General features: G+C 34.6%; 1 protein-coding gene across 1 annotated transcript; it reads right to left on the bottom strand.

Moving 5' to 3' along the window:
* Positions 1–3,986: 3,986 nt before the first annotated feature.
* Positions 3,987–5,759, bottom strand: LOC121211977 (uncharacterized). The gene has a single exon (XM_041084295.1). It carries the CDS (start codon positions 5,757–5,759, stop codon positions 3,987–3,989), a length of 1,773 nt encoding a protein of 590 aa, XP_040940229.1.
* Positions 5,760–22,596: the final 16,837 nt, after the last annotated feature.

Below are 22,596 nucleotides of genomic sequence, written 5' to 3'. Positions count from 1 at the left end.
TAGGAGAGCAAAAGTACTTTGTCAATGCCTCAAGATGTAGCATACCCTTTTTCCTTGTTAATTCAGGTACAACAAGATCATCACATTCCCCATCTTTGATCAAAATTTGAGCCGCCCTTTTCAAGTGTTTAACTCAAATCCTCTTTGATCTCAAGGCGCCTTTTGCGGGTTTTCACATTGGCCTCTTCTTTTTATCTTTTTATTTTTATTTTCATTTTTTTATATATAGGGTCTCAAAGTGCCCTTTGCAGGTTTTCACTTTGGCTTTTTTCCCTATTTAAGTATAGTACTTCTTGACTGAATCTAAATTCACAGGGTTGGACAATTTTTTCTCGTCCATTTCGGTCAAAATTAATGTTCCTCCAGAGAAAGCCTTCTTTACCATATAAGGTCTTTCCCAGTTTGGCATCAATTTCCGTCTGAAACCCTTTTGTATGGAAAGAATCTTTTTCAATACAAGGTCTCCCTCATAAAACTCTCTTAGGCGAACCTTCTTGTCATAAGCTCTCATTATTCGTTTTTGGTACATCTGACTATGATGGATAGCCCTTAGTCTCTTTTCCTCAATCAAATTTAACTGATCATATCGAGATTGAATCTATTCTGCTTCATCTAACTTTAACTCAGACAAAACTCGAAGGGAAGGTATCTCTACTTCAATGGGTAAAACTGTCTCCATTCCATAGACCAATGAGAAAGACATTGCCCCAGTAGAAGTTTTGACAGATGTTCGATAAGCATAGAGAGCAAATGGTAACTTATTGTGCCAATCTCTATATGTTTCAGTCATTTTTCCCACAATCTTCTTAATATTTTTATTGGCTGCTTCCACTGCACCATTCATTTTTGGGCGATACGGTGATGAGTTATGGTGTCTGATTTTGAACTGACTGCAGACCTCTGTTATTGTACTGTTGTTCAAATTTAATGCATTGTCAGATATGATCTTCTCGGGCATAATGACATATGATTTCCTTCTTTAAAAATTTACTAACTGCTGACTTAATCATATTGGCAAATGAAGCATCCTCTACCCACTTGGTGAAATAGCTAATGACCACAAAGATGAACCGATGTTCATTCGAAGCTTTCGGCGAGATTGACCCTATGACATCCATGCCCCACATGGAGAAAGGCTATGGGGAAGTCATAACATGCAAAGATGAAAGAGGTACATGAATTTTGTCACCATAAATTTGATATTTGTGACACCTCTCGGCATAATTGATACAGTCTCCCTCCATGGTAGACCAGTAATATCCAAATCTCATAATTTGTCTTGCCATTGTGAAACCATTAGCATGCATTTCACAAACACCCTTGTGAAAGATTTTCTTAGTTTCAACAGTGTCTACACATCTTAATAGTACCCGACCCTTTCTTCTTTTGTACAAGATCTCCCCATCTAAGACATAATCACAGGTTAGTCTTCTCAACTTCCTTTTATCATTCTCTGTTGCCTGGTCAGGATACTCACGATTTCTCACATATCGCAATATATCTTGATACCAAGAATGGTCATCTCTCTCTTCTTCCTCCATGTTGTAACAATGAGATGGGGCCTCGTAAATACTCATTTGAATGAGTTTTATATCCTCTTGTTTGCTTACTTTGATCATGGAAGCCAAAATAGTCAAAGCATCTGCCATCTGGTTTTCGTCTCGCAGAAGAAAATTGAAGGTAATATCATCAAACTCCTTTATTAACCCTAAAACTAACCTTTGATAATTAATCAATTTGGAGTCTCTTGTCTCCCATTCATCTTTAAGTTGATAGATCACTAGTGCAGAATCTTCGTATACTTCCAGCGCTCTGATCTTGCGTTCTATGGCTGCACGGAGTCCCATGAAACATGCCTCATATTCTGTCATATTATTTGTGCAATCAAAATCCAATTTACATGTGAATGGATAATGATCTCTATTTGGGGATACCAGGACTGCCCCAATTCTATTACCCACAGTATTTGAGGCTCTATCAAAGTTCAATTTCCAAAGATGATCTTTTGTAGTGTCCTCTTCAATAGTTGCTACATACATTAGCTCTTTATTGGGAAATCAAAATTCAAGGGCTCATAATCTTCTAGAGTTCTGCTGGCCAGAAAATCTGCTATTGCACTCTCTTTCATAGCCTTTTGGCTCATATAGATTATGTCAAATTCAAATAGCAGAATTTTCCATCTAGCCATCCTTCCGTTCAAAGCATTTGACTTCATCATATATTTTAGAGGGTCTAACTTCGAGATTAGCCAGGTCGTATGGTACAACATGTATTGCCTCAACCTCCGAGTTGTCCAAATTAAAGCGCAACACAATTTCTCAATCGGTGAATATCTCAATTCACACTCAGTGAATTTCTTACTGAGGTAATATATCGCATTTTCTTTTCTTTTCGGCTCATCATGTTGACCAAGCACACATCCCATAGAGTTATTAAACACTGTTAAATACAATATTAACGACCTATCTGGGTTTGGAGGTGACAGCATTGGGGGACTTGACAAGTACTTTTTAACCTTACCGAAAGCTTTCTAACATTCATCATCTCATACACATGGGTTGTGTTTTTTAAGAAGACGAAATATGGGATCACATTTCTCAGTTAATTGTGAAATAACCGAGCAATGTAATTTATCCTTTCAAGGAAGCCTCGAACTTCTTTTTGAGTATGCGGTGGAGGTAATTCTTGTATAGCCCGAACTTTGTCTGAGTCAATTTTAATTCCCTTCTCACTGACTACAAAGCCCAACAGTTTTCCTGATCTAGCTCCAAAAGTACATTTTATTGGATTGAGCTTTAGTTGAAATTTTTTCAATCTCAAGAACAACTTTTTCAGAACTTGGATGTGTTCCTCTTCGGTTCAGGATTTGGCGATAATATTGTCGATATAAACTACGATCTCTTTGTGTATCATATCATAGAACAAGGTCACCATGGCCCTTTGATACGTCGCTCCTACATTCTTCAGCCCAAACGACATCACCTTATAATAGAATATACCCCACAAGGTTATAAAGTTAGTCTTTCTCATGTCTTCAGGATGCATCTTTATCTGATTATATCCCAAGAAGCCATCCATAAAGGAAAGCAACGAGTAGCCTTATTTAAGTCTCTATAATCCACACACATTCGTACCTTTCCATATTTCTTAGGAACAGGCACACTGTTGGCTACCCATTTTGAGTATTTGATCACTTGCAGGAATCCGGTATCAAATTGCTTTTTGACTTCCTCCTTTATTTTTAACACAATGTCTGGCCTCATCCTCCGAAGTTTCTGCTGAACTGGTTTGCAATCTTCTTTTATGGGAAGGCAATGTACTATAGTATCGGTGCTGCTTAACCCAGACATATCTTGGTATACAACACGAAGACACCTTTGAATTCTTTAAGTAACTCAACAAGGTCTTACTTCGTTTCTTCGGTTATGCACGTTCCCATTTTTACTACCTTTCTTTCTTCTAAAGTCGCATTCTCCACTATCTCCTTATAAGGTAGAATTTGTTTCTCTGCTTGCTCTACCATCCTCAACAAATCCGAGGATAAGCCATAGTCTATGTCATCTTAAAAGTTCTGGGATCCCCCTAAACACAAGTCTTGCTCAAAAGAAGACTCTAAGTTAGTATCAGCGTCGCTCATGTTATTGATATTCTGGAACCTATTGTAGGTACAAAAGAATATACAAAGAATCGAATGAATTTAAGAATAATTATTTGTATGGTATGGTTATGAATGAAATGAAAGAATGATTTGAAAGAATCTGAAATAATTGCTCGCATAGAGGAATCTAAAATAATTATTTATATGGAAAGAATGAAAGAATATTTGTTCAAAATGATAGCAAAGATGTACTTCATTAAAATAATGACACCTGAACATGAGCCTATTTCACAAAGAAATCCTTATTGCCTCTAGGTTTAAAGCAACAAGTGTGTTTTAAACATTACTCTGAGTAAGCTTTAAAAACTACAGTAATTTCTTCCACAGTTTAATTGTTCAGAACACTCCCAGGTTCACAAGGGCAGATATCTGACAAGGTCCCTCCTTCAGTTGTCTCTTCGGATATGGCATTGATATGTAGATTCCTCAACATTTCTTCAATGTTTTCTTCTTTTGGCATCCTTTGTTCAGGATGAATAATCCCTCTCAATGCGAAGGTCTTGGATATGTGGGGGAATATCATTGGTTTCCACTTGACTTCTTCTCCACTCAAATGTGTCTTTCTTCTTTCTCGTCTCATTTCCAGTTCCTTCCTTCTTTGTCTCGCATCTGGCTTGTACCCTAAGCCAAAGCGGTCATGCTTGTCCTTTAACATTGAAGCTTCAATTCTTCCCTGAAGATGTCTTCTAAGTCCTTTTCTCGATAAAGCTCCTTTTCCTACCATCAATTGTAGACCCATTCTTGTAGTCTTAGGTAGCTTTGGCATTAGAATTCTATTCTCTTCGGTAATGAATGTCACATTCACAAATTCCAAAGACCAAAAGAAATATTCGGTTGCTTCATTGTTTGTTTCCAAATACGGTGCATCACTGGTTACGGCTGCAATAATATCTTTCTCGACATTTATTGTCACCAGTCGACCTTCTGATACTAATTTTAACTTCTGATGTAGTGACAAAGGCACTGCCCTTGCTGAATGTATCCAAGGTCTTCCCAATAAGCAGTTGTATGAAGGCTTAATATCCATCTCCAGGAAGTCGACCTCATATGTGTTCGGGCCGATCAGAAAAGGTATTTCAATTCTACCCATTACCATTCTTTCTGTGCCATCGAACACCCTTACTATATTTTGGCAGGTTTTCATATGAAAACTATCTACGGGTAATCTGTTCAGTGTGGATAATGGTAGGACATTCAAAGCTGACCCGTTATCAATCAACACCCCTAGTATCGTATACCTCTTACAGCGGAGGGTAATAAGTAGAGCCTTAGTTGATCCCATGCCACCGGGTGGTATTTTGTCATCATTGAAGAAGATGAAGTTATCGGCGCTTATGTTACTAACCAGGCAATCTAGCTTGTTAACAGAAATATCATTAGCGACATAGGTTTCGTTTAAGACTTTCATCAGTGCGCTGCGATAGACCTCCGAACTTAGGAGTAAAGCTAACACCGAGATACGAGCTGGTTGTTTATGCAGCTGCTCCACAACACTATACTCACTGTGCTTTAGAAATTTTAGGAACTCCTTAACTTCCTTTTCTCTTACCGGCTCATTAACAGGCAACTCAGGTTCGACTACTTTTCCCTTCTTTTGTTCCACCATCAGGGCTTTTCCTTTTACAGGTTCTATGCAAGCATTTATCAAATCGTAGCGTCTTCCACAACGCGTGTGAGAACCTACATCTTGATCCTCTTTTAAAGCGCTGGCTGAACTCTCCTTTCTCAGAATTGTCACATTACAATCATAATTCCAGGGGAACCTTTTGCTATCCTTATAAGAGAAGACTGCCGGTTTCTGGATTATGATCTTTAATGTCATATACATCCCAGCTTCATTACTTTTAGGACGCGCAATAATGATCACAAGATAATTGACTTTTGGGACCTTCATTGTTGATTCAGACGCGCATATGTTTTCTTCTTCTTTAACTTCTTCACAGAACTCTATCTCTTTATTGTCCATCAGACCTTGCACCAAAGCTCTGAATTTTATGCATTCTTGGACTTCGTGCCCCTCTTCATGATGGAACTCACAGTAGTTTCTTATCACTTCGCAACTCCCTTCTGGATTTGAAATAACTAACCCCCTCTTTACCATCTCCTTCTAGACCCATCTCAAAGGACATTTTACTTCTGTAATATCTGCCTTGATCCTTCTTTCCATATTTTCACTTATCGCGTTTACCCCATTATCGATATGATTGGGTAACGGGTTTTCTGCACTAGGTGCATCATCAAACTTCACAATGCCCATTTGAATAAATCTTTCAACTAACTTATTAAAGGTAGTGCAGTTTTCTATCGAATACCCTGTGATCCCTACATGATACTCACATTGAATGTTTTCATTGTACCATTTGGGGTGTGGAGGCTATAATGGCTTTAAGTAAAAAGGGGCCACCACATGCGCATCAAATAGGTTTTGATACAACTCCCTATATGTCATGGGTATAGGCGTGAACTATAGTCTTTCTGTATTCGTCATCATATTGGATTCTTGCCTTGGGGTACCCAGATGGTTGGCGGTTACCGTCTTTGGTTGGTTTACAGTGAGTGATTTGGAATGACCTTTGCTGGATGTACTCGTATTGTTCACCTCATTCTCCTTTTTCCTTGGGGCTGATCTTTTGATACTTTCCTTTGCGTTTATTTAGCTGCTCCTCACCGTGTTCTCAATCATTTCGCCAGTCATCACTATATCTGAGAAGCTTTTGGTGGCGCTTCCCAACATATGAGTAATAAATGGAGCCTTTAAGGTATTGATGAATAGCATGGTAGTCTCTTTTTCTAGGAAAGGTGGCCGGACTTGTATAGCAACCTCCCTCTACCTTTGGGCGTATTATCAGAAACTCTCATTTGGTTTCTTTTTCATGTTCTGCAATGTGATCTTATCTGGAGTCATATCCGTTACGTGACTATACTACTTTATAAAAGCTTGAGCTATGTCCTTCCATGAGTTGATCTTAGTACGGCTCAGTTGGTTGTACCATTTGGATGCTGCCCCAACCAGACTGTCCTGAAAGTAGTGAATCAATAATTGATTATTGTTGATGTAACTAGTCATTCGTCTACAAAACATGGTAATATGAGCCTTGAGGAAACTAGTCCCGTTATTTTTCTCAAACTCAGGAGTTTTGAACTTGAAGGGGAGCACCAAGTCCGGAACCAAGCTCAAATCCTTAGTGTTGATCCCACAATGATGGTCAACACTTTCCATTGCTTTGAACTTCTCTTCTAACCACTTACATCAGTCTTCCAATTGCTTCTGGAACTCCACTCTCACTCTTTCAGCTTCCACTATATCATCCAGATCAGGACCACAGGATTAGCTGGGTTATCCCCTAGATTAGAGCCTGACTTGGCTTGATAGTTAATTGGCATTGAAACACCGACCTGAAATTGTTGCGGCCTGATTGTAACGGATAGCCTTCGTGTGCGCACCTCATCTTGAGTTTGTGTGTTTGTCGGGGTAAAACCAGGAGGGTAAAGAAGATCTTTATTGTCATCTCCAGTATTGACCATAGGGCCTTTTCCTTTCTTCTGTCCACCGGTCAAGAGTTGCGTTAGCTGGTTCATCATGTTCTTTTGTGATTCCAGCATTTGGTCCCTCATATCCTACTAGATCCTAGCCATTTGCTCTTGCATCTATACTTGCATCTGTTCTTGCATCTCCTTCTGCATTTGTTCCAACCTTTTTAGTAATTTATCCATTACTTTGGTTTTTCTTCGTGTACTGTAAGGATGCGTACTTGGTAGATTTTTGTCGGTTTCCAAATCACTGAAATAAGTTTTTAATTAATTAGGATCTTTTGGTGGACTTAATGCATATGATGTAATGTAATGCAGATGCATGAAATGAATGCAAAAAAAAGTGTTGATTCTAATTCAATCCCATTTAGAAAACTTTACTAGAAAATAAAATTCTTTGCATAAAACGGGTTACAAATAAGGCTTTGCCCTAATGCTCAAAGTTTTAATTTTCTTAAGCAGTGAAGCTAGCTCCTGCCCCCGGTCTGACTCCAACTCAAAGTTCACACTTAGTATATCTACCTGCACCGCCAAAGTCTGCAAGTGGTCAGCTACCTCCCGAATCTGAGCCACGGCTTCTCCATAATGTAATCTCTATTTTAGACTTGATTTTGAGAATAGTGAAGTTGTTCCTTCCAACACTCTTCACTAGCTTCAAGAAACTCAATCCGCATTTCATAGTTTTGTAATGCCCCCTCTAATTCTTCCACTTTTCCTTTCATTTCCTCTATCTTGTTTAAGCTTGCTCTCAACTCCATCGCGGAATTACGATTTCGGTACTGATGAAGATATTTTTTGAGTTCCGCTACTCTAGCCTTTAATTCGCCCTATTCATTTTGGCTTTCTGACAAACTCTTCTCTAGGGCCTCGTTTCGCGTTTCAACCTCTTGAAATTTCCTTTCCCATCGATTAGCTTTGATCTTTTCCTTTCGAATCTTTTGACGCCACTGCTCTGAAGTTTTCCCCAACTCGGTAGTTCTCATCGATAGGCGTAGCTTCTATAATCTGTCTTCAAACTATGCATATCTTTCTTGGCCTTATTTTTCCCTTTTCTTAACTTCTCGGCCTTTAACTTTTGAACATCCACGTCTAATCTCAAATTTATTTTTTCCTCTTCCAGCTACTCAATCCTCTTCCCGAGCTCGAAATTCTTCTTTTTGAAGTACTGCCTTATGATCTCTAACTCTGATGGGACCACTTGCAAGCATTGCTCTATTGATTGAGCGCACCCCAAATTCGTCCCAGGAATGTTATCATTGATCCTTTTATAAACCATCCATTGTATTCAGGAGTCGTCATTGAACCAACAGCCAATCTCTTTATCCAGTGAGTCTGCTTCCAAGCATCAGAAATCTCTCGAACCTTTTTCTTATAATTGTACCCGTTATACGAGAACTCATATTGAGCTAGTCTGTATGTCATCGTTATAAACTGCCTTGATTTGTACTGCCTTAATATGAGCAAAGGGGCATATCCAATGGCTCCCCAAATTCCAAACAAAGGTACCTAATCAAAACTCCCACACCGATAAAGGATCTCGTCGGGGACCATCCAAAGGGCTCTCTATTAAACATCCCCTTCTTTGAGATTTTAAAGAATTTCCATCCACCTTTGCTCTGATATGTCGTCCCTCCTTTGTGTAGCTGCTTCCTCCTTTGTGTAGCTGTTTCTTCCTTTAATGGGGAATAATTCTCAGAGAAGACTCGGTAAGAGACTTTTTCCACCTTCCAAAAATTACCATGAAACCATACTAATAATAGCTGCGCGCATCAGATAAATCTGCCTTTGCCTGCCCTCCAACACATATTCAAATATCTGAATGTTTCGGCTAGAATTGCAGGTGCAGGTGTGACCTTTTTATCAAGTCGATCAAATAAATCAGCGACTACTTCATCTATATGCCTTAAAGCTTTACGAAAGATTACCAAACCATAACTACTCAAGGTGAAGATGTCAACTTTCTTCTTTACATCCGGATGTGCTAGGATCAGGTCCCTCAAACTCACCCAATGAATGCATTTACCATCCCTTTTTTGCTGAATTCAGGCAGTAACCCAATGTTCACTTATCCCGGTAATATTCATTAACTTCTTCACAAAATTTGGGACATTAGCGGCCCTAGAGTAAGCTTTGCCGGCTTGGATCTTTAGACAACGAAGCAAAGTGGTATATTCTTCCACAGTGGGCACCAAGTCCACCTTCCCGAAAGTGAAACAACTATAGGCAGGGTTCCAAAATTGAGCCATAGCTCTAAACAAATGCTTGTCCACCTTGATGTCAAGCAGGTAGAGTAGATCACCATAATTATGATAGAACAACTCCTTAGTCTCATCATCCCAATGGGCCTATATATCACTCAATTCCTGAAGCTCATTTTTGTGTCACACTGATACGGGTGAAGTCTCACAACTCTGATGTATACCCCTCAACTAGACTATCCCCTTTCTCTAATTGTAATTTCTCTGACCATTTACGGACAGCCGCATTATCCTCCACTTTATCAAGAAATTCATTCTCCATGGCAAGCCTTCTAACTTAGTAACCGAACACAAATCGACACCTCTTTAAATATGCAATGTCATGCAATTACATCCAAAACAAAACACAAGAAGTCAGTAACAAATGATAAAATTCAAAGCAAATAGAAAATAGTCAAACGCCTATTTGGATAACCATTAGGATTCAGCATAACTCTACCTAGGGTGGCCTCTTAGGGTTCACTATATTAGGTTCAGTTCTAAAGAAAAGGTATCTGAACCAGTAGATTCCTCAATCCTCACCCATTATAGGCTCATATGGATCGAGTTCAGTTCAGGGGAATACATTTCCTTATGGCCATGCTGATATGAAAATCTAACGAAGACATAGGTACAAATGTATCCCGGAAGCAATCCACTAGCCCATGCGGAGGTGAAAACCTCAGGAAGGCATAGCTTCTCACTCCCACTTAAAAGGTGTAACCACAACGGTCATGCGATGCAATGCAAAAGTATTCTATGGGACTCGGACCATCATATGGATCATAAACAAATGTAACAAAAGAATCATAATTTTTCAAAATAAACAATTTTTTGACAAAAGGACAGAAATTAACCAATTTGTGGCTTGACTCTTTAATGTCCCCAGTGGAATCGCCAAGCTGTCGAAACCATTTTTTATTTTGAAAAATGGGGATCGTCTTTAAAAAGAAATATGGAGTCACCATCAATCTTTTTTTGTTTAGGTGTGATCGGATCACCCATAAAATATTTTATTTTATTAAAATATTGATTTTGGCCTACGAAATTCAAGAAAACGGGTTCAGGAGTCGGTTACATGCGAGGAAGGATTAGCACCCTCACAGCGCCCAAAATTGGTACCTTATTAATTGATTAATGTCCTAATGTCAAAAATTTGAAAAGATTTTAAAATACAATCCCTTTAAAAAATGTTTGGATAACTCGAAGTGGATATTGAGATTATCTTGTTCCGAAGAAATAAAATATCATATCCAACACATTAGGATACGACATTTCAAACCCTCAATACCAAGATCATCTCATGATTTCCAAAACTCATGTATTGAAATTTTAAAAGAATATTAGGTTATTTAGTCAACGGTAAATCAAAACCTAGCACGTTAGGGCACGATTTTTCGAATTTACAAACACGAAATATTGCCTTGTTCTCGAAAGGTTCCTTTCGTCACAACATGCATAAGAATGGTGACATATTATCTTGCCAAAACACATTACAAAAGCATTAACGAATCATAGTGTTGGAAAGCATAAAATAATCAAATGTGATACAAATGAACAATATAAAAGCAACGAATTCAAAATGCGACACACAAGGCAAATAATCATTCAACATATATTATTCCAATATTCACGCTAACAAATTTTTAAGAGGTATTAAACAATATATATAACCAATAATAGAAAATAAACATAAAGCAAATTAAAAATAAATAGAATATAAATAATAATAAATAAATTTAAAATAAATAATATAAGAAGTAGTTTTAAGAATCAATAATATACAACAATTTAAAGCAGATGATATATAAAACATTTAAATATATATATAAGTGTAAAAATAATATTGAAACACTTTAAAATAAATAAATAGAATCTAAAATAAAGTATATAAAATAATTTAATATAAAATAATAATAAAATTTTAAAACAATATATGTAAAAGATGAAATTTAAATACATAACAATTTTAAAAGAATAAGAGATGTAAAAAAAACGTTGAAATAAACGACCTAATACGTGAAAAAAATCTAAAATAAATATTATATATATAAAAGTTTAGAATAAATAGTATATAAAAAATTATTTTAAATAAATAGTAAAACAAATTTTAATAAGCATTACATTAAAACAAGTTAAAATAAATAATTTATAAAAATAATTTAAAATGAATGGTATATAAAATATATTTTTTAATATCATATAATAAAACAGTTTAAACTAAATAGATAAATGAATTAAGTAAATTAGGGACGAGATTGAAAACCAAAACAATATTTTAAGGATAATTAGTAACTAAATGAATTGTAAAAGTCGAATTAGGGACTAAAATAAGGTACGCGCAAACTAGTAGGGGCCAAATATACAATTATTCCAAGCTCCTAAACACAACATTTAACTATAGACTAAATTAAAACTATGCATAAATCTCGGGAAAATGTTAAAAAAAGAAATAGAAATAGGACCCAATTGAATAACAGAGCAAGATGGAGGGATTAATCGTGCAAATTCCCCTCAAAGACCAAAACATACGGATCATGGTTGTGTTTGGGTCGGATCATCGGGTACAGCCTATACGATGTCGTTTTAAGGCCATTGAAATAGTCCTTAAACGACGTCGTTTCATGTCGTTTATAAAAGGAAAAAAACCTAAAAAATAAAACATTTAACCATTCCAAAAAAGAGGAAAAAATGAAATGGAAAGCCCTAAATGCTCCTCCCCCCATTCGGCTGATCTAGAAACCCGCCGTCCGACCATTATTTCACCACTGTAATCGGTGGATGATGACATGCAGAGGCCACCTGTTATCCCCGTTTAGAACTAAGACTCGAGGATTGCTGATTTTAGCCCCAAAATCCCATCTCAAACTCCGATTTCGACAAAGGAGATAAAGACTCCGATTGCACATTTGCGAAGGTAAACCCCTCACTTTCCCTTTTTATTTTCTTATGCGAAAGAACTACATGCAAGACCAAAGAGGAAAAACAAATCGAAAAGAAAAGAAATGGAATCTGAGGTATATAATCGGCCTTTTAGTTGCTTTTTGGTTTCTTTTTAGTTTCGTATTCAATATGCGTCAGTAGTCCCCTACAGTATATAATCGGCCTCTTTTTTATAGCCGAATAGAGATCGTAAATTAAAAATATAAATACAAAATTTCCTCATTTTTCTGCTATTGATTTGCTGTATTCTGTTACTCTTTTTTTTCTAGCAGGTTCGACTGATGTGGAAATGGCCGTACGAAGGAAAAGGCCAGTCGTGGGGTGACGTGGAGACCCGATTCCATGGCTGGCATACGAGGCTATGGCGCAAACAGTTTCAAAAACCCTTAGGGTTTCTGGAACTTTGGTTATTGGGCTTTTGGGGTTCTCCCAATTGGGCCACTGAAATTGGGTTGGGTTATGTTAGTTTAATAATCGGGCTCTGGGTTTACTTGTAAAATGGGTTTATAAATTGGGCTACAATTTGTATTTGGGCTAATGAAGACTGTATTTGGACTTTAAACATTGGTTTTTATATTTATTTTATTCTATTTATTATTTTTTTGGATAATTTATGGGCCCGGGCGAAATGGGCCTATTGCACTCGTAATAAGATCTACCTATTTCTACCATTTATTTGAGTTATGATGAAGGTCTATGGTTTGAGCCATGTTATAAATTTGTGAATTTTGATGTTTAATGGTAGATTATGCATGTTTATAGTTGGAGAAACAACTTTTGCTAAGTGATTTTCAGTGAAAATGATTAAAAGGACTAAAATGTAAAAGGTATAAAATATGTAGTAAAAGTGTGTTCTAGTTGAAATTGTGGGCTGTTGTAGTTATGAAAATGGCTCATCTAGGCTTAAAGTACAAAGAAATTGAATAAATTTCATTTTACGAGCCTAAGGGAAAATGTGTAAAAATGACAAAGTTTAGGTGCAAAAATGTATTTTTGCCATAGTATGATTTTTGGATCACATTGACTAATGTGACTAATAAATAGACTAATTGTGATATTATAGATCAAATAAAATGAGGTTTGGACCTAGAACGGGAAAAAAAATGAGTAATTGACGATCCTCGACTATCCCCGAGCCTTCATTAGCTACAATAACTGTAAAACAAACAGTAAACACACAGAGTAAGCTACAAAGAGCTTAGTAACCCAAATACAATTGGTATAATTACTAAAGCATATATGTACCATTCAACCATATAGATTTATAACCATTTCATAGAATAATTCATTAACTTAACCATGCTCCTTTGTTTGCATATATGTCATGCTTCATTTCCATACATATTTCATAGAGACAAAGTTTTTCATATTCAGAAAATTTAGTACGATATAAACGTACCTGCATAGGTTATACATTTCATATACTCAATCTCAGATTTCGTACGCTATAATCAGACGGGTTAGAAATGATACAGATGCTCATAATCAAGTACAATGCCGACGTCCTAGACGTGGTCTTACATGTAATTCAATATCGATGCCTCTGTCGCAAACAAGGTCTTACACGAAATCAGATATGATGCCGATGTCCCAGACATGGTCTTATACGTAAATTTCAATCGAGGCTTGTGTCCCAGACACGGTTTTACACGATGTCACAGACAGATGTCAACTTTGCTTAGGAACATATAGAGTTTTTCATATATTAACATATTATCTTGCTTTACTCCAAAGATATACATCAGGCACTCAAGGCCATCCAATACAGATTAAAGTTTATATGTACATAATTTATTTCAATTAACACGTAATTGTAATTTGACTTACCTCGGACAGATTTTGGATAAAACGAGTCGTCTATTCAACTATTTTGGACTTCCCCCGATCTAAGTTTGATTTTCTTTGTTCTTGATCTAATACAATAAAAATTCAACCATTCAATCATTCATTTCATTCAATTTAATCCATATACACATATTTAGGGCACTTTACATTTTAGCCCTTACATTTTCACACTTTGCCAATTTAGTCTATTTTTCACAAAATCACCAATATGCAAAATTTCTTTACAACAAAGGCTAGCCGAATTTTCATGGCTTCTATATAAGCCCCTACAACATGTTCAATTCACAATTTAGTCCTTCAAAACCTTATTTTCAAAATTTAACCCAAATAGCTCAATTTCATCAAAAGCTCAAAGACAAAACTTATGAACCATCTACCAAGCCTTCATAATTCATTCAAAAACATCACAACACTCATGATATCAACAATGGCATTTCATGAAATCTTTAACAGAAATAGAAATTCAGACATGGGTTTTGAAGAACACAAAGCAACGATCACAAAAACGTAAAAATCATCAAAAACAGAGCAAAATAAGCTCACCTATTTAACCATGCACTAGCCGAACATCAAAATGCTTCAATGGCTTCTTCTATCTCTAATTTTCAGCTGAACAAGGTGAAAATGCATGGCCATTTTATGTTTATTTTATTTTATTACATATTAATCACTTTTTCCCATTTTTCCCTTGACTAAATAACATAAATTTTCAACCACTAATGTCCATATTTGTCTACCATTAAAACAATTGGTACATTTGACATACAAAGACTTTTATTTTAAAAGCCAAGCCAAATAGGTGCTTTAGCATCTAGCAGTCAACTTTTACACTTTACGCGATTTAATCCTTTTTCATAATTAAGCACAGAAACAAGCAAATTAAATTTCAGAAATTTCATAGATGCAAATTCACATATCACAGACACAGAAAATAATATTAAAATATTTTTTAGACTCGGATTTGTGGTCCCAAAACTATTATTCTGAATAGGGTCAAAATCGGACTGTTACATATGCAGTGGTCAATATATTAATATATTCGTAATTATTTCGAAATATATAGTTTCAAAAAACAAAATACCCTTTTCTTTTGAACAAAAAAGAATCAAAAACGAAACTATCCAATAATTGTGCTTAGAGCAATTCACGCCTAATAGATTAGGATTTTATTCAATTAGGAACGTATCATAAAAAAAAATTCCTGGTCGGGTCAATAAGATCATGAAAAGCATTTCGATTTATTTATCTCTTATTTTACACAGAATGGATTTGCCTGGACCAATACACGATTTTCTTTTAGTTTTTCTGGGATCGGGTCTTATATTAGGAGGCCTGGGAGTGGTATTACTTACCAATCCAATTTATTCTGCCTTTTCATTGGGATTGGTTCTTGTTTGTATATCCTTATTTTATATTCTCTCAAATTCTCATTTTGTAGCTGCTGCCCAGCTCCTTATTTATGTGGGAGCCATAAATGTTTTAATCCTATTTGCTGTGATGTTCATGAATGGTTCAGAATATTATAAAGATTTTAATCTGTGGACCATTGGGAATGGCCTTACTTCGTTGGTTTGTACAAGTATTCTTGTTTCGCTAATTACTACTATATTAGATACATCATGGTACGGGATTATTTGGACTACAAGATCAAATCAAATTATAGAACAAGATTTGATAAGTAATAGTCAACAAATTGGAATTCATTTAGCAACCGATTTTTTTCTTCCATTTGAATTCATTTCAATAATTCTTTTAGTTGCTTTGATAGGTGCAATTGCTGTGGCTCGTCAGTAATAAATCTTTCTAACTAGAAATAGCAAGCAATCAAAATGAAACCTTTTTCTGTTTTTTCTGTCTTATCGCATCCATTTTCTTTGAATTCTATTTGAATATTGCTCGTGTATAAAATAGAAATTCGTTGATTCGATATATTTCCAATAGATTCTTTTTTTTTTGTTATACTCTAGTCAATCAAATCTGTTGAATTATTGTTCATATTAATAATGAATCGAAATTGATAAGGAGTTGGTCAATGATGCTCGAACATATACTTGTTTTGAGTGCCTATTTATTTTCTATCGGTATTTATGGATTGATCACGAGTCGAAATATGGTTAGGGCCCTTATGTGTCTTGAACTTATACTGAATGCGGTTAATATAAATTTTGTAACATTTTCTGATTTTTTTGATAGTCGGCAATTAAAGGGAAATATTTTCTCAATTTTTGTTATAGCTATTGCAGCCGCTGAAGCAGCTATTGGATCAGCTATTGTGTCCTCGATTTATCGTAACAGAAAATCAACGCGTATCAATCAATCAACTTTGTTGAATAAGTAATATTAATAATATTAAATTATAAGATTCACCAATTTGAATTAGCATGTACAATATGTTGGAATCTACATCATGTTTTCGAAAACGTAAGAAATCAAAGTATCTTGGTCCTTTCTTATGAGTTGATCCCGAAGGAAATTGATTAGAAAATTTCTGGTAAATCGTTGATTCATCTGGTGTTTAACTATATTTATTTACAAGTTTACTAGATTGAAATTTTATGATGTTCAAAAATTTATAGATCCCATGTCACATTCAGTAAAAATTTATGATACATGTATTGGGTGTACTCAATGTGTCCGAGCCTGCCCCACCGATGTGTTAGAAATGATACCTTGGGATGGATGTAAAGCTAAGCAAATTGCTTCCGCTCCAAGAACAGAAGATTGTGTTGGTTGTAAGAGATGTGAATCCGCTTGTCCAACGGATTTCTTGAGCGTTCGAGTTTATTTATGGCATGAAACAACTCGAAGTATGGGTCTAGCTTATTGATACGGTCCAGAAAACCCTAGTTGAATACATTTTGAATCCATTTGATTTTTTTTACTGAAAAAACCCGTGCTCAAAAAAAACCTTTTTGAGCACGGGTTTTTCTGGTCCAAGTGTATCTTGTCTTTACCACGAATTATTTTCCTTGGTTAACAATAATTGTATTTTTACCAATATCTGCAGGTTCTTTACTTTTCTTTCTTCCTCATAAAGGAAATAAGCTAATTAAGTGGTATACAATATGTATATGCATTCTCGAACTCCTTCTAACAACCTATGCATTTTGTTATCATTTCCGATTGGACGATCCATTAATCCAGCTGGCGGAAGATTATAAATGGATAAATTTTTTTGATTTTTACTGGAGATTGGGAATAGATGGACTTTCTATAGGGCCCATTTTACTGACAGGATTTATCACCACTTTAGCGACTTTGGCGGCTTGGCCAGTTACTCGAGATTCGCGATTATTTCATTTCCTGATGCTAGCAATGTACAGTGGTCAAATAGGATCATTTTCTTCTCGAGACCTTTTACTTTTTTTCATCATGTGGGAGTTCGAATTAATTCCCGTTTATCTACTTCTATCCATGTGGGGGGGAAAGAAACGTCTGTACTCGGCTACAAAATTTATTTTGTACACCGCAGGGGGTTCCGTTTTTCTATTAATAGGAGTTTTGGGTCTCGGTTTATACGGTTCTAATGAACCAACATTAAATTTTGAAACATTAGCTAATCAATCATATCCTGTCGCACTGGAAATAATATTCTATATTGGATTTCTTATTGCTTTTACTGTCAAATCGCCGATTATACCCTTACATACGTGGTTACCGGATACCCACGGGGAGGCCCATTACAGTACTTGTATGCTTCTAGCCGGAATTTTATTAAAAATGGGAGCATATGGATTAGTTCGGATCAATATGGAATTATTACCCCATGCGCATTCCATATTTTCTCCCTGGTTGATAATAGTGGGTACAATGCAAATAATTTATGCAGCTTCAACATCTCTTGGTCAACAGAATTTAAAAAAAAGAATAGCCTATTCCTCCGTATCTCATATGGGTTTCATAATTATAGGAATTGGTTCGATAACTGATACGGGACTCAACGGAGCTATTTTACAAATAATATCTCATGGCTTTATCGGTGCTGCACTTTTTTTCTTGGCAGGAACGAGTTATGATAGAATGCGTCTTGTTTATCTCGACGAAATGGGCGGAATGGCCGTTTCGATTCCCAAAATATTTACGATGTTCAGTATCTTATCCATGGCTTCTCTTGCATTACCGGGCATGAGTGGTTTTGTTGCAGAATTGATAGTCTTTTTTGGAATAATTACCAGCCAAAAATATTTTTTAATGCCAAAAATACTAATTACTTTCGTAATGGCAATTGGAATGATATTAACTCCTATTTATTCATTATCTATGTCACGTCAAATGTTCTATGGATACAAGCTATTTAATGCTCCAAGTTCTTATTTTTTTGATTCTGGACCACGAGAGTTATTTGTTTCGATCTCTATCTTTCTACCAGTAATAGGTATTGGTATTTATCCGGATTTCGTTCTCTCATTATCAGGTGAGAAAGTCGAAACTATTCTATATAATTATTTTTATAGATAGTTTTCATGAATAAAAAAAATCAAATCCTATGGTTTTTAAAATTGGTCGTTGTACAATGAAAAAGAAAAAAAGAAGTCTTTTTTCTTCTCTTAAGTTTAAGTTAAGTAAAAAAGGTAAAAGCATTAAATTGAATTTTAATCAGACATCTTTGGCTTTTGTTAGAACCTTTTGAATCGCTCCACTACTTGATTCAAAAGGTTCTTGACAGCTTACAATAAGTTTTCTTATACTTATATATAATATATACGCCGTCCTGTGTTAGTATTTGTTAGGCCTAGCCTCTTTATTCAATTCAATTAGATGTTAATTTAATGTAAATGAACCATAACTATGTAAACCTATTCCTAATAGATTGACCCCAAAATAGCATATCCAAATTATAAGAAATCCCATAGAAGCCACAAGTGCGGAATTTACACCTTCCAAATTTGTATTTGTTCGGGTATGGAAATAAATCGCGAATACGGTCCAAGTAATAAACGCCCAAGTTTCCTTGGGGTCCCAATTCCAATATGATCCCCACGCCTCATTAGCCCATACGGCTCCCGAAAGAATTCCTATGGTTAAAAAGATAAACCCGAGACTAATAATACGATAACTCCAACGATCCAATTGTTGAGTCAATTGATATCTGTAATAATTTTTAGAAGAAAGAAAATAAGTGTTTAGTAAAACATTGCTTCTTTCATTCATGTATTGGATTTTCCCAAACGAAAATGAAAAATTATTGTTTTCACCAATAATCTTTATGGCCTTTCGAAATGTAATGACTAGAAGAGCTACTGATAATAATGATCCACATAAAAGAGCTGCATAGCCTAATACCATCATACTTACGTGCATCATTAACCACTGGGATTGGAGAGCAGGTGCTAATATTGCAGATTGATGCATTTTGGTTAAAAGACCCGAAGTGGCAAAGCCTTGGGTAAAAATAGCACTTGGTGCGGTTATTGCACTTAAATTATTTTTGCGCTTTTTAAATTTTAAATAGGAAACCATATGAATAAGGGAGAAACCCCATGAAAGAAAGATTAATGATTCATATAAATCACTTAATGGGAAATGTCCTGAATAAATCCAACGAGTGACTAATAATCCTGTTATACAGAAAAAGGTGACTATCATGCCCTTTTCTGATGAATCATATAGTCCTACGACTTCATCTACTAATAAGAATAAGGTTAAAAAATGAATTGTAATTACAATTGAAACGACTGAAAAAGATATATGAGTTAATATATGCTCTAAAGTTGAAAAAATCATAAAAATTATGAAAAAAGCCTGGGTTTCAAGATTTTATGGAATGGAAATCAGGAATGAAATTCATTTTCATTATAGGACTTATTCTATCTCTTTTAGAAGATACTATGCCGCCACTCGGACTCGAACCGAGATGCTCTAGCACTGCTTCCTAAGAGCAGCGTGTCTACCGATTTCACCATAGCGGCTTGCTCGAAATCATAATAACCCATTTTTTAGTCAATCGTCGAGATTGAAGGTGAAGGGGTCAATTCAATGTAAAATGTCAAATTTGTTAGGAAGCATTTAATTTTTTATTGATAAATAACAACTCGTTGAAATAGCAATTTGAAGGTTCAAAAGGAATCTTTAGTATTTATTGTATCATTTTATTTATTTAATTATCCTTTCTATTTAATTAGGTCGTCAATAGAGATTTTTGTGTTTTCCTAAAAGAGAACTCCTTTATTGGAACTAAACTAACTAGTTGTAACTTCAATTCATAGATAAAATTCAACAAAACAAAAAAGGGTTCTTTATCATTTTCATTTTTTAATGATTCATTTCTCATTCTTTTGTATGATTTTTATGAATCTATAAAAAACTATAAAAAAATGCTTATTAATTGACTGAATAAATGAATGAAAAAATATGATTTTTAGAGATCACAATTTCAGCACCACACCCAACGATTTCAAAAGATTTATGTAATTTTTGTATTAATCGTTAGCATTTTGCGTTTGTTTTAAGGATTTATCAAACCAACTAGATATTGGGTTGTACCCGTTACGTTATATGAAAAGCGTTTCGATTCCTGTCATAATTGTACCATACTTCAAAAAAGTATTTCGAATTCTAAAAATATGTCTTGATTTATTTTATTACATTTTCTTATACAAACATAGGATTTCTTTAGATCACTTCAAATTGATACATTATTTGTATATCCACTAAATTAGAAAAGGGGTTTTCTCCATTGGGTTGAAAACAGGGGAAGGAGATATAGTAATTCAGAGAAATAATGATTCATAAAGTTACAAAATTGAAACTTAATGGGTTAGTTTCGACAATCCAGTTAAAGCTCTTATATATATGTGCTCCGCGATCCGCTATAGTATAAATAGAAAAAAAAATTCTTATTCTATTATATTCTATTATTTAATTATTTATTATTATAAATTGAATATTATAAAAATAACAAATTATTATAACACTAACATAACAAATACAAATGGGCGATGGGGAAAATAAGAATCCTCCCCCCGGAAATGAAAAAAAAGATATTCAAAAATTCAAAAAAGTAAAACCTTTGTATCCTATTCGAGTTAAACCAATTCAGATTACTCCAAATTTATTTGGCGTACAAAAAAACTTTTTGAATTCCCCGTAGAAAGAGATTTGGCTAATGAAAAAGCTTTCAAGGCCGCCCAATATCCTTTCTTTTTCCAAACATTTTTTCGAATACGCTTTTTTGATGTAGAAGTACGTTTTTTTGGAACTGCCATTCAAAAAAAAGTTATTCAGTGCTATAGTTGGATGTCAAAGACATCTATTTTTAAAACAAAACGATCGGTCTTTTGATGTCATTATTTATCTATTCCTATAGATTTTATAAATTATATTATAATTATATATATACTACAATACAAATTGCATAAAAAATGAATAGAGATGGGAAAATCGCATAAAATGCTTCTATTCTAGAACAAAAAAACAATATAACCCCTTTTTTATTTATATTCCATACACTATCCAGAAAAAAAAAAAGAAGAATTTGTATTTAATTTATTGGTACCTTTCTTTTTTATATCTCCATTCAAATCTATAGGATAGAATAGGATCTATATCTATTATGATATATAAATCGAATTGATGAAATCAAAAAAACGCAAAAAAAGTCTTTCTTTTTCTATCTACGCCCAGTTTTTTGTTGTCTTACATTTATAATTTATACATCTCCATTTATACATGAAAACTACATCAAAATAAAAAGTGTAAAACCCATTTTATCTACCTATGCAAACTTGAATTTGATTTTTTCCATAAATTGGTCAAGCTCGAAGAGAGGGTATGCCTAATTTTCATTTTCAACCAAATTCGAATGAGACTCGTAGTTAATCTGTTAAAGGATACATAATTTTGAAAAAAAAAGAATATTTTATTATATTAATAGTCATTTTTCTTTTAATTATATGTAAATATAAAGAAAATATCGGATAGTCTTTCCTACAAGAAAAGGTTCATTTATTGTAGTGGAAGACAATCAATCAGTTCCGCGATGAAAATGAACTAGTTAATAAGTTCGAATAAACAAACTCAAATAATTCGTTTTTCTTTTAAGTTCTAGGACATCCTATGATTTATATCATACTTTTTGGGGGGGAATTCTTTGTATTTTTGATCGATGTATCTAACTTATTGTAAATCGAAATTATTGTAATATGTAATAATAAATAATAATTGATATTTTCAGAAAAATATTACTATAATGAAAAAAAGAATTCTTTTGTTTTTCATTATAGTAACTCGGCGAGATCATTTGATTACTTCTAACTTCGAAATTTGAATATTTTTGAAATAGTTGCGAAAGATTAAAAAATTAAGAATAGAAAATTCCAGTTAACTTTGTAATCTCTCGATTTTTTTATTGCTCCTTTTCAATCATTTTATTGCTCCTTTTCA

Source organism: Gossypium hirsutum, chromosome A02 (assembly GCF_007990345.1).
Source record: "Gossypium hirsutum isolate 1008001.06 chromosome A02, Gossypium_hirsutum_v2.1, whole genome shotgun sequence".
Lineage (NCBI taxonomy): Eukaryota > Viridiplantae > Streptophyta > Magnoliopsida > Malvales > Malvaceae > Gossypium > Gossypium hirsutum.
The sequence above is the reverse complement of the archived record's forward strand: the minus strand, read 5'-3'. Positions and strand labels throughout refer to the sequence as shown.